Here is a 14,048-nt window from a genome sequence, read left to right as displayed (position 1 = left end):
TAGAATGTTTTGTAATTGCAATTTTTTTAGCAGTTATGCTGCTTCATCTTTTTCTAATTTGGCAGGTGAGATGTCTCTCAACTCTCAAGTAACTGATTAGTTTAGTCATGCTAGCTAGTATTTAGTCAAAAAAGTTGCCATGCAACATTAAAGTGAAGATAACAAGAATTTTATGTTAGTGGAAAAAAGAACTTTGGCATCTTTGAGAAATTAACAAGGAAACCTTTTACCAAATTAACATGCTGAATAGTTTTTTTCTTTTTTCTTGTTCTGTTTGTGTATAGAAATACAAATCTCAATGGCAAACAATATATATAACCTAACTAAAACAGAGCAACAAAGAAATATAATATGCTCCAAAGATAGCATACCAAGTCCAAGATTGTTGTGACATCTGCTGGTATATATTTTAGATGTCCCATGCCATAGCCAGTGATAAATGCATCAGTTGTTCTGCAATTACCCATTTTTAACTTCAATTAATAGATCTTAGGGATTAGCAAATAAAAGCTCAAGGTTCAAATTTCACTCAAGCTGACCTTACTCCCTCTATCCATCCAGGAAATGGTTCCTTGCAAGTACTTGTAACTATGGTTGGGCGCAATATAACAAGGGGAAGGTGCCGCCTTAAGTTGTAGAAAAGCATCTCTCCCATTGCTTTTGTAAATGTGTAAGTGTTAGACCACCCAAATGTTTGAGCCCTAATGTGATGGGAAGGCTCATCATTTAATTTGAAAAAAAAAATATTGACTGAAAAGTTGCCCCAGCTAAAGAACAATTAGTTTCTCCTGTTGTGGCTACAAGTTTGGATTTTTTATTCCTGCTAATCTTGTAAGGTTATAGTATTATCAATAGTATCATGTAGCAGAGTTTTTGTTAAAGGATTTTAACAATCAGCATGTAGCATTTGGGTTATTGTTGCTTAGGAGTACTGACAACTTGTTTGACTGTGCAACTTTAAATTTTGTAAATATTTTATAGTATGTTCAATAGTTATATGTGAGAATGATCAAATTAGCTTCATGTAATCCACTCTCAATAGCTTCTCTTTTCATCGTAGAACCTTTTTCTCTTTAAATGTTAATATGTGAGCTTCAAAGAAACCATGAGCTCCAAATTAAAACTGATGGACTCGTGAATGTATTATTTATGATTCTTCAAGGAAATAATGAACAAACTAAATAAGTTTCTTGTACCTTCTCAGGCCTAATTTTTTCATTGAAAGCCTTACAGTATCTTCTGAAGCTTTATTTTCAGTTAGCTCCTTTAGTTTTTCTTGTACCAGTGCCATCTCCACTTCAATGTCAAAAATAGAGCATCTCTCCCATTTCTCATTTAGCTCCTTTTCATAATCTTATGTGCCTACTTTGTGTGTATCTTGAGTCAAAAGTATATTTCTGTTTTTAAAAAGTATATTTCTGATTTTAAAAATATAATTACTTTGTTCCTTTTCAAAAATTGTCTCATTGTTCTGATTCCTTGTTCAATTTTCTATGTTCTTTTGTAATTGTAAATGTTCAGATTCCAGTCAGCAAAAAGAATAAGAAATAGAGCTACCAAGAAGAGCTAGAAGAGCGTTTTATCTCACTTATTGCATCATTATTTGGTAAGAAGGCAAGTAAATTCTAGATCTTCATTTCTGTTATTTTTAATCTGACTGTAGATTGTTGCATCATTAATGGTATGGTTTTTGGCATTGTTTCTTAGGTGGCATTGTAAGAGGTTCAAGAAGGGATAGATTGTTGAGCAAATTTGTGGAAAACGAATGTGAAAAAATTGCTGGGGTCTTTAAAATAATTCACCCTGCGATTGGGGAAGCAATAAGGTACTTAATTTGGTTAATATGCTTAACTTATCAATAAATTTCAGTTTCAATTAATTATCATTATTTCTTTTGCTCTATTCCAAAGAGATGCCTTTAGCTGAGCTCAAGAATAAGTATCGAAAGGTGTCCTCAATCGAGAAAGCCAGCAAAGGTTGGCAAGATGAGTATGAGGTCTCTTCTAAGCAGGTAAAGTTGTACCTCATACCTCATAATTTTTCTATCGTGGATAAAGATATTGTTTTGGGCGACCTTATTCTTCCTGTTTGGAAAATTATAGAAAAGGTTCTATCCAAGCAGGTGAAGTACTTTTTGGCACCTCTTGCTTTTCCCTGTTTTACTCTCCAAGTGATGCTTTCCTTCCATGTCTGGGCAGTTTCTGGGAATACGCATCGAGTATCCACAATCTTCTTTGAATCTCGATCCATTTCTGAACCATTTCTGCTCATTTCGACTATGTTCACAGGCTCGCCAAATTCATAAGCGGATACGGGTCGTCCATTTGGAGACCACCGACGATAATCAGCGGATAGTCGAGCTTCTGATTCCAAACGGTGCAGTTGAATCTGTGCTGGAAGGTTTGTTTATCATTCACTTTTGAGTCCTATTTTGGTTGATATTGTTTTATTGTTGTTTCCTATTTTGATTTTTTTTTTTTTCCCTTTCCCCCTTTTTTCGGGTTTTGATTTAATCGTAAAGTGGAAAGAGTTGACAGAACAAGATCAATTGTAGACCAGGGAGAAAATTTTGTGCACCCATTTATCATTAGATTCACTTATTGTAATTGAGCAGTTTAGCTTTTTGTCATTAGTTTAGCTTTTTGTCATTTGTCTAATGATTTATCTGATTTACTGTTTTGGAAATTATTTTGTTCTTTGCGTATTAAGGCATTTTGTTGTTTAATTGCATATTATAATGTATAATTTGATTATGCTTTAGATCTATTAATGGTACATTGTAATTGCCCATTTCATGACTATTGTTCCAGATTAATTACTAAGGTTTAGTTGTTGTTTAATTGTTGTTTAGTAAGGTTTTGTGTAGACCAGAATCTTATATATCCTGAGACATCAGAGGAAAGAGAAATATATTCATTGTAATTTAGTCAAACCTCTTGGATTTTAGAGTCACAAAGCTTTGTAAGTAGCATCCGGAGATGCTAGGTACACATAGCTTGATTATGATGTAAACTGAGTTTATGCTTAGTTGTGGAAGGTTGTTAGTTGCATATCTTTTGATTTCCGATAGACGCGTGAATCCCTATATGTAGACATGATTACTCCCCAATTTTGTATTGTTATGTTCAATCTTCCGCTCTTAGAAATGCAAGATTCTATTTTAAGCTTATTAATGATCCTTTCTTAAGTTAATACACATCAAACTTGAAAAAGTGGTAAAATTTGAGTATGTGTCAATCTTCTCCACTAAATATCTTATGACATTATACACATGTTATAGTATCATGTTCTGAAGTATTGTGAGTTTTGTTGTTTAATTATTTACAACCAGAAATAACTTGCTTTGTGTCTTTCCTTGGCAGTGTGGGGAAGTCAACTCTCTTAACCCTATTAACCGGGACGAATTCTGAAGCTGCATCATATGAGTTCACAACACTTTAGTCCCCGAAGTTCTGCCCCTTTTTCTATACAATCCCAAGAGTCTAAGTTAGTCCTTGAAGTTTGACCCCTTTTTCAGTTTCGTCCCTAGAATTTGCCTTAATTTTAATTTCATCCTTTGTGTTGCAATCTGATCATAGCTCTCCCTTACAGGTTATTGCTGTTTCAAAGTCGTCAGGCATTGTGCTGATGGTTCTTGATGCCTCAAAAGTAAGCCACATCTTTCCTTGTAACCCTGTTGTTAATTTCTATCCTTGTATATCTGTGCTAATTAAGTTTGTTTTCCACTGCATCAAATCCAATCCCTTTCCTTTTCTTGCTTTTGTACTATACCTTATATATTTGACAGTTCGATATATCTTACATTAACTAGAACTTCTATTTTTCATTTCTCATATTGGTCATTTTTTACTAGCTATGGCTTGTGTTCTAGTGTAATAATGAAGCAAAATTACACATTTGTAAGTGTTCCATGTTCTGTTATTTGCTCCTTAAACACATCTTGAACCAGTTTGCTTATTTCTTACATACACATATTTGCTATCTTAGTCCTTTAATTTGCTTAACACTTAGATCTGTTGTAATAATGTCCCAAATACACTTCTATGCCATTGTCAATATTAATTCCTATCTTTGAGATTAAGTGGTTATATTTATATACAGATGCATACTAATATTGATCATCTTCTATTAGAAATTGCAATGCAAGTATATCATTAAAACTCCCCAAACTTTCTGATACATTCCCAAAAGGCTTGGTAGTTCATATTTAGAAGTTGTGTGGTTGAGTTTAGAACTTTCTGATCATCTTCTATCTCTCTTTCTCAGAATACTCTTTGGTTTCTGCAGGTTAATTAGAAGCTAAACTTTACCTTTCTTCTTTCATATCCAGTTTTGCTATCATTAACACCTCCATGAACTCGCAAGCGGAAGCTGCGATCCAAAACTTCTCTTAGTATTCTGACAAAATCCCGTTAGCTTAATTTGTGGAGAAGTGGATTAATTATCAGATCCTTTTCCAATATATTAGTTTGCCCTACTATAATAGTATAATAATGGTACCTCTTAAGGAAGTAGCAATATTAGTTGCTTTGGGTGTCCTATACCCCATACCCTAAAATGGCCTCCTCCATGTGAATAATCGTCAGATCCCTTTCTGATTTATTTGTTTGTAGTGCTATAATAGTATAGTTACTACATTCCAGCACAAATAGGGTTAGTTCATAGAAAAACTCTTGGATGGTCATCAAAGTGCACTTGTTTGGACCAGCGAATTTAATCTTAGGACCAATCTATAATTTTAGAAAATTAGTCCAGAGACTGATTTGTAAATCGAGTAACTTTCTCGTTTTGACTCCGTTTCAGATGATTTAAGTGTTACTGAATTCGTTATGAAATTCTTTTTGCTACTATGGGATTCGTTTGATCTACAGAAATTCTAAATTTGAGCTGATTTGCTGGAATTAATAGGAACTAAATTGTAAATTGGGCATAAAATTTTCATTCAGTTTCGATTTTGATAATTCAAATATTGTCAATATCCTTTATCCTTCAATTAATAAGACATCTAGATTATTTTTTAGTTGTTTATTGACCAGTTGAATATTTCATAGCTAATAACTGGATTAAATTTTAGGTTGAGGTATTATAATGTCATCAAAGAGGGTGATTTGACTGTTGCTTGATAATGTATACTATTGCAAACTTTTGGTGCTTTGATTAAATTCGTGCTTTAATTTTATCATTTATTGTTCAACTTTATAAATCATTATCTTTGTAATCCATGTTTATTTTATTACTAATTGCTTATTTTTACTATTAATTATACATGTTATTTTTCAAGCAGGTTCTTTCAGGCCATATCATCGACTTGAGTGGATTTCTGAAGTGGCACAATGGGGCTTAAGGACTTGGAATTTAAGATTTTTAGGTATTTAGTATCATTTAGAATTTGTTATTGTTGAGCTAAAATCAAACAAGTACTTTGTTGTCGGAACTTATGTTTGAAATTTAATTTGAATTCTGAGATTGTAATTTGAGAGTTGAGACTATTTGTTATACAAATTATTAATGCTTTTTGGCTACTAATATTTTTTAATATTTCAATTCATTGTAGTATTTAGTTGTTAATCAAGTATTTTAATATTAATTTAATTGCTGCTATAAGCTTTATTAATCAATCATTTAGTATATTTTTTGCGGCAATTATAATTAATTGTAGCGGCATTTATAATAGTTGTTATTGTATATTATTTAGCGGCATTTATAATAGTTGTTATTGCATACTATTTAGCGGCATTTATAATAGTCGTTATTGTATAATATTTAGCGGTATTTATTTGGATTTTTACCAACCGCCGGAATAAATGCCGCTAAAACTTTTAGCGACGCTGCCAATAGCGGCAATTGTTAAAATTGCCACAAAATATTTTAGCGGCAATTGTAATTGCCGCTAATTTAAAAAATAATCGTCGCTAAAACATAGTTTTGTTGTAGTGTTCTACGACAGGCTGGATTCTACTATATTTCACAACTTAGGAGCGTGCAGCTGGATTAGGTTTTATTCGAAGCCATGGTCGAGGGACGGATACAAGAAACACAGGCTTTTCACTTCCTCCACGGTGAGATGACGATTACATTTCAGGATATAGCGGTTATTGTCGATCTTCGTGTGGATGGAGAGCTTGTGACTGGGACTGTAGTGTACCTATGGGAGGATATTTGTTAGGCGCTTTTAGGAACTGTGCCGGATGAGATCAGAGCCGGTCAGATTAGACTAGGTTGATTATACCAGCACTTCCACCGTATACATTTGAATGCTCCTGCTGGATTAGTTGCAGCCACAGCACGCGCCTACATGGTATATCAGATTGGGTGTAGCCTGCTTTCGAACCCCACCGGATATAGAGTTCACCTGAAGTGGCTGCCACTTTTGGAAGATTTTGATGAGTGTGGCTGGTTAGCATGGGGTGCAGCAGCTTTGGCATATCTTTATTGGACGTTGGGAGCGGCTTCATTAAAAGGAAATGTCGAATGTTGTTGTTTCGCGACATTATTATAGGTATAATAAGTAATATTATATTTGTTATATAAAACTTATCCTGTTTAATTTTTTTTGTTTAATTTATTATAATTTACTTATAGATTTGAGCGTGGGACCATATTCATATCGGGCGACCTACAGGCGTTGAAGCTATTACCGATATAGCAGATTGCCCTTTGGATTGCCGGTATGACATATAAATTTGATACATATTGTATTTCTATATATATTTGCAACTAATACGTATACTTTTCAAACTTTAGACGGGCGAACGCTGGCGTGTTATGATTTGGAGCTAATGTTAGAACCACAGATATTGAGTTTTATCGAGATGAGTTAGATCAGCACAGAGAGTCCCAAGTACGTATTAATGCAACAATCTTTTTCAATATTATACAAACGTATTAATGCATTGAACTGACTATTAGCTTATTCACAAATTATATGGAGGTTGTACATAGATACTATTATAGCCGCGCTACCGATATTTTGTGTACAGGGCAGTGAGGTCTGGCGGTCGAGGACGATGCTGATTTCCTTTTATATTGTTGAGATGCATGTACCGAATCAAGTCCTACGAAAGTTTGATTTTTTTCAGCATATACCCATTAACATGGAGACCATTTGTCGTGTTACTTCTCATGGGCGGCTAGATGAGGATTGGGCAATCTTTCATGCTGCCCACAATGAAAGATGGGAACAGAGATTACAGCACATTTTTGACCAACTACCGATTGTCGGTGATGACCTGATACAGGCGGCCTCCATTTATGTTGATTCGTCGATGGAGGAAACAATGTCACAGCGCCTCCCCGATGGATATCTGAAACCAGATTAAAGAGAAAGAAAAGAAAAGAACACAATATTTGTATGTGGAAGAGTCTGCATATTAATTCTCTCTAAAACTAGAATAATTTACAAAAGCCAGTAGGGCCCCTTATTTATAGCCTTCCGGCTTATAAGAAGATAAGAATAAGCTATTTTGAAAATAACAACTTTATTCTTATTCTAACCAAAGTAGCTGAAACCACCTTGATCTTATCCAAACCGAATTAGTTGGAACCACCTCGATTCATATTTTAATCGAATTAGTTGGAACCATCTCGATCCATATCTTAACCGAATTAGTTGGAACAGCCTCCGCCTTATCTGCAACGATTGAGACTTATCCGGATGGTTTGATCGTCCTGGATCATGGCTCCCCAATTTTGAGAGGAACCAGCACCTGCTGGATCTAGAACTATAAGTGAGGAAACTGAGTTTTTTCAGTTTCCCTTGTGAACCACTCAGCGACACTTGGCTTTTGACCTTTTTGTCCAATTCAAAAGGATTCACGTTTATCTTTGCGTGTCGTCGTGACCTTGCATTCTAGGATAGTATCTTCAGTTAGTCGCTCTTCACGTTCTACCACGAGATCTTCCACGGATGGCAGTACTTCTCCGAGCTCATCGTTTAGCATTGATGGCTCGAAGGACTTTAGGTTTTCGACATTGACGACCGAATACATCCTCATGTATGCGGCAACTCCAATTGATAAGCATTCTCACCAATTCTGCTTAGGATCTTGAAAGGACCATAACGAATGGGTTTAAGGTTCTTACTCTCGCTTTTCAAGCATTCCTTGTTAAGATGAAGCCAGACGAGATCACCCTCTCGGAAGTCGTCTTTCACTCGATGCCGATCATGTCGTTCTTTATACTTCTGCTGAGATTTTTGTAATTGTCGCTCCACCTCGCTATGCACTTTCTGAATGTTCTCCAAGAAACGTTGTGCCTTTGCCATTTCATTTTCCTCCTTGGTGGTTCGTGATTGTTCGACCGTGAATGCAAAATCAAATAGGTTTGGTGGTAAATAACCCAAGCACACCTCAAAAGGAGTCTTATTATAGCTCGATTGAACACGAACTGTAAGTATGGAAGGCTCTCGTCCCAAGTTTTGGAATGTCGAGCGTTATATCCTCGCAGCAGATGTACAACTGTCCGATTGACCACTTCTGTTTGACCATCGGTTTGAGGATGGAAGCCGTGCTCCGTTGTAACTTTGTATCCATCATGGACCACAAAGACCGCCAAAAGTTGCTTAGAAAACGGCTGTCACAGTCAGACACAATCGAGGTTGGGAGTCCAAAATATGTCCAAACGTGTTGGAAGAATAGCCGCTCAGTTTCCTCATTAGTGATTGTCTTCTTGCAAGGCACAAGTACTATGATCTTGGAGAATCGATCGACCACCACATAAAGGTAGTCATGTCCTCGTCGGGACCTCGGGAGGCCTCCTAAGAAGTCCATGGAGATACTTTCCCAAGGACGAGTCGACACCGGAAGAGGGGTATAGGGGCCTACCTTTCGATTTGTGGGTTTGGATGTACAGCACAGGACACATCCCTTCACAAATCGGGCCATATCGTTTTGCATGTGAGGCCAATAGACGTAGCGCTGGAGATTCTGCAAGATTTTGTTCACCCCGAAGTGACCCGCCACCTTCGAGGTATGGGCTTCTCTGATCCATTATACTCGATTGCCATCTTTTGGTACACATAGCAGTGCACCCTTGTACAGTAGACTGCCTTGCAAGACAAACTCAGTAGGTCATTGTCACGCCCCGGCCGAGCGGAAGTCGCCCGACGCGTGCACAGACTTGCCGTGTACACTAAACAACCACAATGCACACAAGGCATCTACTAACAAGAATAAACAAGATCAAGTACTAATAAGGCTATCAGAGCGAGTAATATAAAATCACTAATGTTCTATCACAAAGAGATTCACAAAATATACAAATGTATACGACTAAATCCAAATATCCAACAACAACTTTAAATCAAATACATGATACATCTTTTCCATAGGTACAAAAGGAAACATGACATCGAGTCCAACTATAGTATCTCCGTAGAGGCTCTAACTAGTCGCTAACCCCTTTCCACAATCCCTAACCTCTCCTGTCGCGGAAGGCTCTGAAAAAGACAACAATAAATGGGGGTGAGAACTATTAAACAATAGTTCCCAGTGGGTAAGCCACCGAGAGTGGCGAAATATACCATTTGGTCAACTGAGGCATGCTATAAGGGTATAATTAAGCAATATATGAAAAGTAAGTAATTTAAACATGTTCATATCATAGTCATGCCTCTCCTAAAGAATTAGCTATCATCTATACTCTTATATGAATCCACAATAGAGAAAGCTGATGTGGCATAAGCTCCTTACTTTGAAATTATTTATTTATTTATTTATTTTTTATAGTAACCGTCCATTCTCTCTCTTCTTTTTTTTTATTGCACGTCCTCTCATCTCTCTCCCTCTCTTCTTTCGTACCGCACGCCCTCTCATCTCCCCCACCAACACCTAATGTACCACATCCTCATCTCCCCCACCAACACATACCGCACGCCAACGACGACCCTCCGGAGGCCCCCAAGGACTCCTCCCACGGCCTCTGCCGCTTCCAGCAGCTCGAGCGCCACGTCGAGCGCGCCCGCCGCCGCGAGGACGCCCAGCTCAGGCGCGACAAGCCCCTCATCCTCTCCGCCCTCGCCCTCCAAAACGACCCCCCTCCCTCTCCCCCCTCCTCCTCCTCCTTCGACCCCGATGACCTCTTCGCCGACATCGACCGCGTCATCGCCCAGAAGCGCCGGGAGTTCGTCGACCAAGGCCTCCCCCCCCCCCCAACCTCCTGCCGCAGGCGAAGGAACCCGTCATCGAGGGCCTCGACAAGCTCGCCACCGAGGAGGTCCTCGATCTTGACGAGATCCGCAAGCTCCAGGGCCTCACCATCATCTCCGCCGACGGCAACGGTCCTCCTCAGCCGCCATCACAAGGACGCCGCCAAGATTTTTTTGGTTCTGAAAATTTTTGTTCACAGCAACATGAATTGGATATTTTTGATTCGTACATTAGGTATGCTATTAGATTTGGTGTTGATTTTGGTTTAATTTGATCTGATTTCAATTATCTATACCTAGCTATATATCAATTCAAATGCTCTTTTCGGCTCTTCTCGCAAACGTTTTGATTAATCTATGAGATCATGTGACTTTCGATTCAATCTAGATGGATAAGACCAAGAGTCGCATCGATCTTTAGCCGCGGGTCGCAAGAAGATATGATTCACGCAATTTGGTGATTTATTCGATATTTTTCTCAATTTTTTCACCTTTTTTTTTTTTACTTTTATCAGGGGTTTTAGGGTGTATTAGTATCAAGAATATAGGAAGAATCATAATAAGGGAGTAGTAGCAGCCAAGAACGGAAACCCTAGAGCAAGAATGTCGTGAAAGATTCCGATCCTGACACCAACAATCTGATGAAGATTGCTGAGGAAGAATCTGTTGACGTCAATGCCGCGAGCGCTGGTATCTGTCCATGTTATACGACATGTGGATTCGAGTCATGCTCCTTCCACCGGAGACGAAAGCAATGGAGTCAGAGAAGATAGAAAGAATCTGGAAGAGGCATTCGTCGAGCCTCTGGTTGATAGCATATTCTCGAGATTTGGTATTGAGATAGATTGTGAGGTAATGATTTTAAGTTTCTTATGCTCTGACAAAACTCTTGGAATTGTCCTTCAATTTATTACAGTTATTTTTTAGTCACTATAATTATTTCAATTGTTAATATCAATTATGCAATCTATTTCTGGAGGTTAATAATCACATTCAATATAAGCAGATAAAACCTCAGTGTGCATCCAAAGGTCATACAACTTTTGCCCTGTGATGATGTGATGTGGCACTAAATCCAATTGAATGAAACAATACAATTTGCCTATGTTATAATCTACTTTGTATGGCATAAGGAATTTTACGCGAGCCATCTTTGTTTCATAGATCTTGAAAAATTCTTCGTGTACAAATTAAAACAACCAGCATGTAAATCAAACACAGAGATCGTTCATCAAAATGAAATCAAATATTCCTAATTCAACGAAACCTTCTCAACCAAAAGCTTCAGGGATGAAGAAAGTGAGCGTGGTGATTGTTAAATTTAAAATCAAATGCAAAATTGACTTACTTCTTGATTGTCATGGTATACAGGAATAAACCAGAAAATCAAACGGTAGTAAAAAATGTACAGACTTCAGTTGAGCTACAACTTATTTTTAAGTAAATACACGGACTTTAGATATTTCAATCATAGTGCTTATCTTTAGATTACTCTTTATATTCGAAGTTTGCATCAAAGTTCTAAAACTTGATGGTTTCTATTAAAAAAGTTATAAAACACTTCGTCAAGTAATAGAATATTATGTTAGGTTACAAAATATCCTGTCAAAAAAAGTTAAAGATACTGTTTAAATTTTGCTAGAGAAGCAGCGTATAATTTAATATAATAGAATGCTAGGTATTAAAATCATAATTTTTAAAGTTTAGATAACTACAAAAAATGCAGTTGGAGTGAAGTCTACATAGTTTAGGTAATAAATTAAATCACGCTCTAATTTGTCTCTAAATCAAATGCTTTGTTAGAGACGATATAGTTCTTGAGAGAGGTGGATTGGCTAAAGGAAAGGGTTGTGTATTTGATGCATAATTGTATTCTCATTTGTTAATTGGTAGGTGCAACGCAAAATGCTGAACATTCTTGATTGGCGAAATTCTCTGGCGTGAATTATATCGTTTTGTGATTGTTGTATTATTATCTCTGATCTTTAATATCTCTTCTTTCTACATAGTTTCAGTATATATATATATAAAAGATGCAACATAATAGTAGAGAAGTTTAGTACAAATCCGCACGTGTTAAAGATTGGATGCGTCAAATATCCGCACGTGTTTATAGATTTTTGGCCATTGGATTAAGGAATGTGCGGTTAGGATGATGTGGGACCGCTTGGTTGAATAGTATAATCTAACGAGTGAAAATGATCAAAATGATAAATCTAGCGGTAAAAAATTTGCAAGTACAAGTGCTTGGTGCTTTTACAAGTACAATAGTCGGACTCCATATATATATATATATATATATATATATATATATATATATACACACTTTACGTTTTGTTCCTCTTTAAGATTTGGACTTTAGTTTTGGATTCTTTTTGAAGCAACTTTTGTCTTAAAATACCTATAGCCAATTTAAGTTTAACATATTCATACTGTTGTATTTTGTTTAACCTTCTTTTTTTCCTTCTACCTGTGTATATTTGATTATCTTAATGTACTTTTCCTACTCTGCTAATTTAGGCTTTAATATTTTTACTTTGATAATAGAAAATTGAAAAAAGTATTCTACCTTCCTAGATGCTTTTACATAATATAGGGTTTTAAAATTATATATATCTGATTCTGAAATGATTGAATTTTAGCTTCTCTTTTATTATTTTTTTGGCATATTTATTAGTTAGTTGATTGTCTTTTATAGTATACAATTATTACTATAGATTTTATTTTGTGCATATAGGTGATAGAATATATCTTATGGCATTTTTTTTATTCTATGTCATGTATATTATGACTCATATATTTTTAAATTTAATTTTTTTTATTTGTAAGTCATTTTCTTTCTTGATCAAAAGTGCAATAATTATTTTTATTCACATTTTGCTTCAATAATATCTATTCGCCGCATCGCGCAGGTTCCTACACTAGTGTATATAATGTTCTAATTTCATTTATCCCATTATATGCCAATGTCCGTTTACATGTACAACCAACTATATGCCAATATTAGTTTACATGCATGTTCATGATGTCTATAATGCTACAATGAGTAATTATGCTTTCCTTTACTATTCTAACTATGCAATATGCCAATATTATAGGTATGATATACTACCACTAGAGTGTCAATGCTAAGAATGACTAACATAAAGTCCACAATATGTACTATCATGCAGGTCTACTAATCCAACTAGGATGTACTCTCTAGTAGTAGTTTTCACATTATACTTTAAGTATCATAGTTCAATTCTCGTCATGGATCTACACATGTGTAGTCCGGCTTGCGCCGTGTCAAAAATGGCCCCGTAGTAGTCAACATTCCCACTCTAGGAATGAGCCTCCCCAACGGCATCCCATTTCGGCGCCTAATCCCGCACGGGCAAGCTTGTGTCGCGTAGGCTATCTCCGGAGTGCCGGCTTGTGGAGAGCGACCCTCACAAGCATGTGCGAATGAGCACAATGGCAAGCAAGCATGATCAATAGTATCCAACTCTCGGTCATCATGTCTAAAGCATGGAATAAGTACCAACGACCCAAAGGTCGAATAAAGTATCCCATTGTGAAGGTTTAGTCATTTACTAGTCTAAATGTCACTACATGACGTTCATGTTACTATGTCAAGTATAAGTCACTATTCATAAGTACATAGCACTTGTCATTATCCTATTCAAGATAGTTCACTATTTCAATCAAGTCTCCAACTAGGTTCTTAACATGCAAATACAACAATTGTCAAGAGAAACATTTACTAATACCATATGCAAATAAATTACAATATGACTATAAGTACCACAACGCATGTCATGCATATGTCATTCCGCTAACATCCCCACTATATAGAGCAAAAGTATTATAATGCACATAATTAATTCCACTAGTATTGCATGCAATCATCTCTATTAGGGTT

The 14,048-nt window shown here is 36.4% G+C and overlaps 1 protein-coding gene across 1 annotated transcript; it reads right to left on the bottom strand.

Annotated features, from left to right (window-relative positions):
* Positions 314-1,318, bottom strand: LOC109722431 (probable fatty acyl-CoA reductase 4). Its single transcript, XM_020250495.1, has 3 exons — positions 1,197-1,318; positions 540-701; positions 314-453 (listed from the first exon to the last, which is right to left on the bottom strand). The coding sequence occupies exons 1-3, from the start codon at positions 1,289-1,291 to the stop codon at positions 324-326; spliced, it is 387 nt and encodes a 128-aa protein (XP_020106084.1). The 5' UTR covers positions 1,292-1,318; the 3' UTR covers positions 314-323.

This window comes from Ananas comosus, linkage group 16, assembly GCF_001540865.1.
Source record: "Ananas comosus cultivar F153 linkage group 16, ASM154086v1, whole genome shotgun sequence".
In the NCBI taxonomy this organism is placed as follows: Eukaryota; Viridiplantae; Streptophyta; class Magnoliopsida; order Poales; family Bromeliaceae; genus Ananas; species Ananas comosus.
This window is presented reverse-complemented; position numbering and strand designations above follow the sequence as displayed.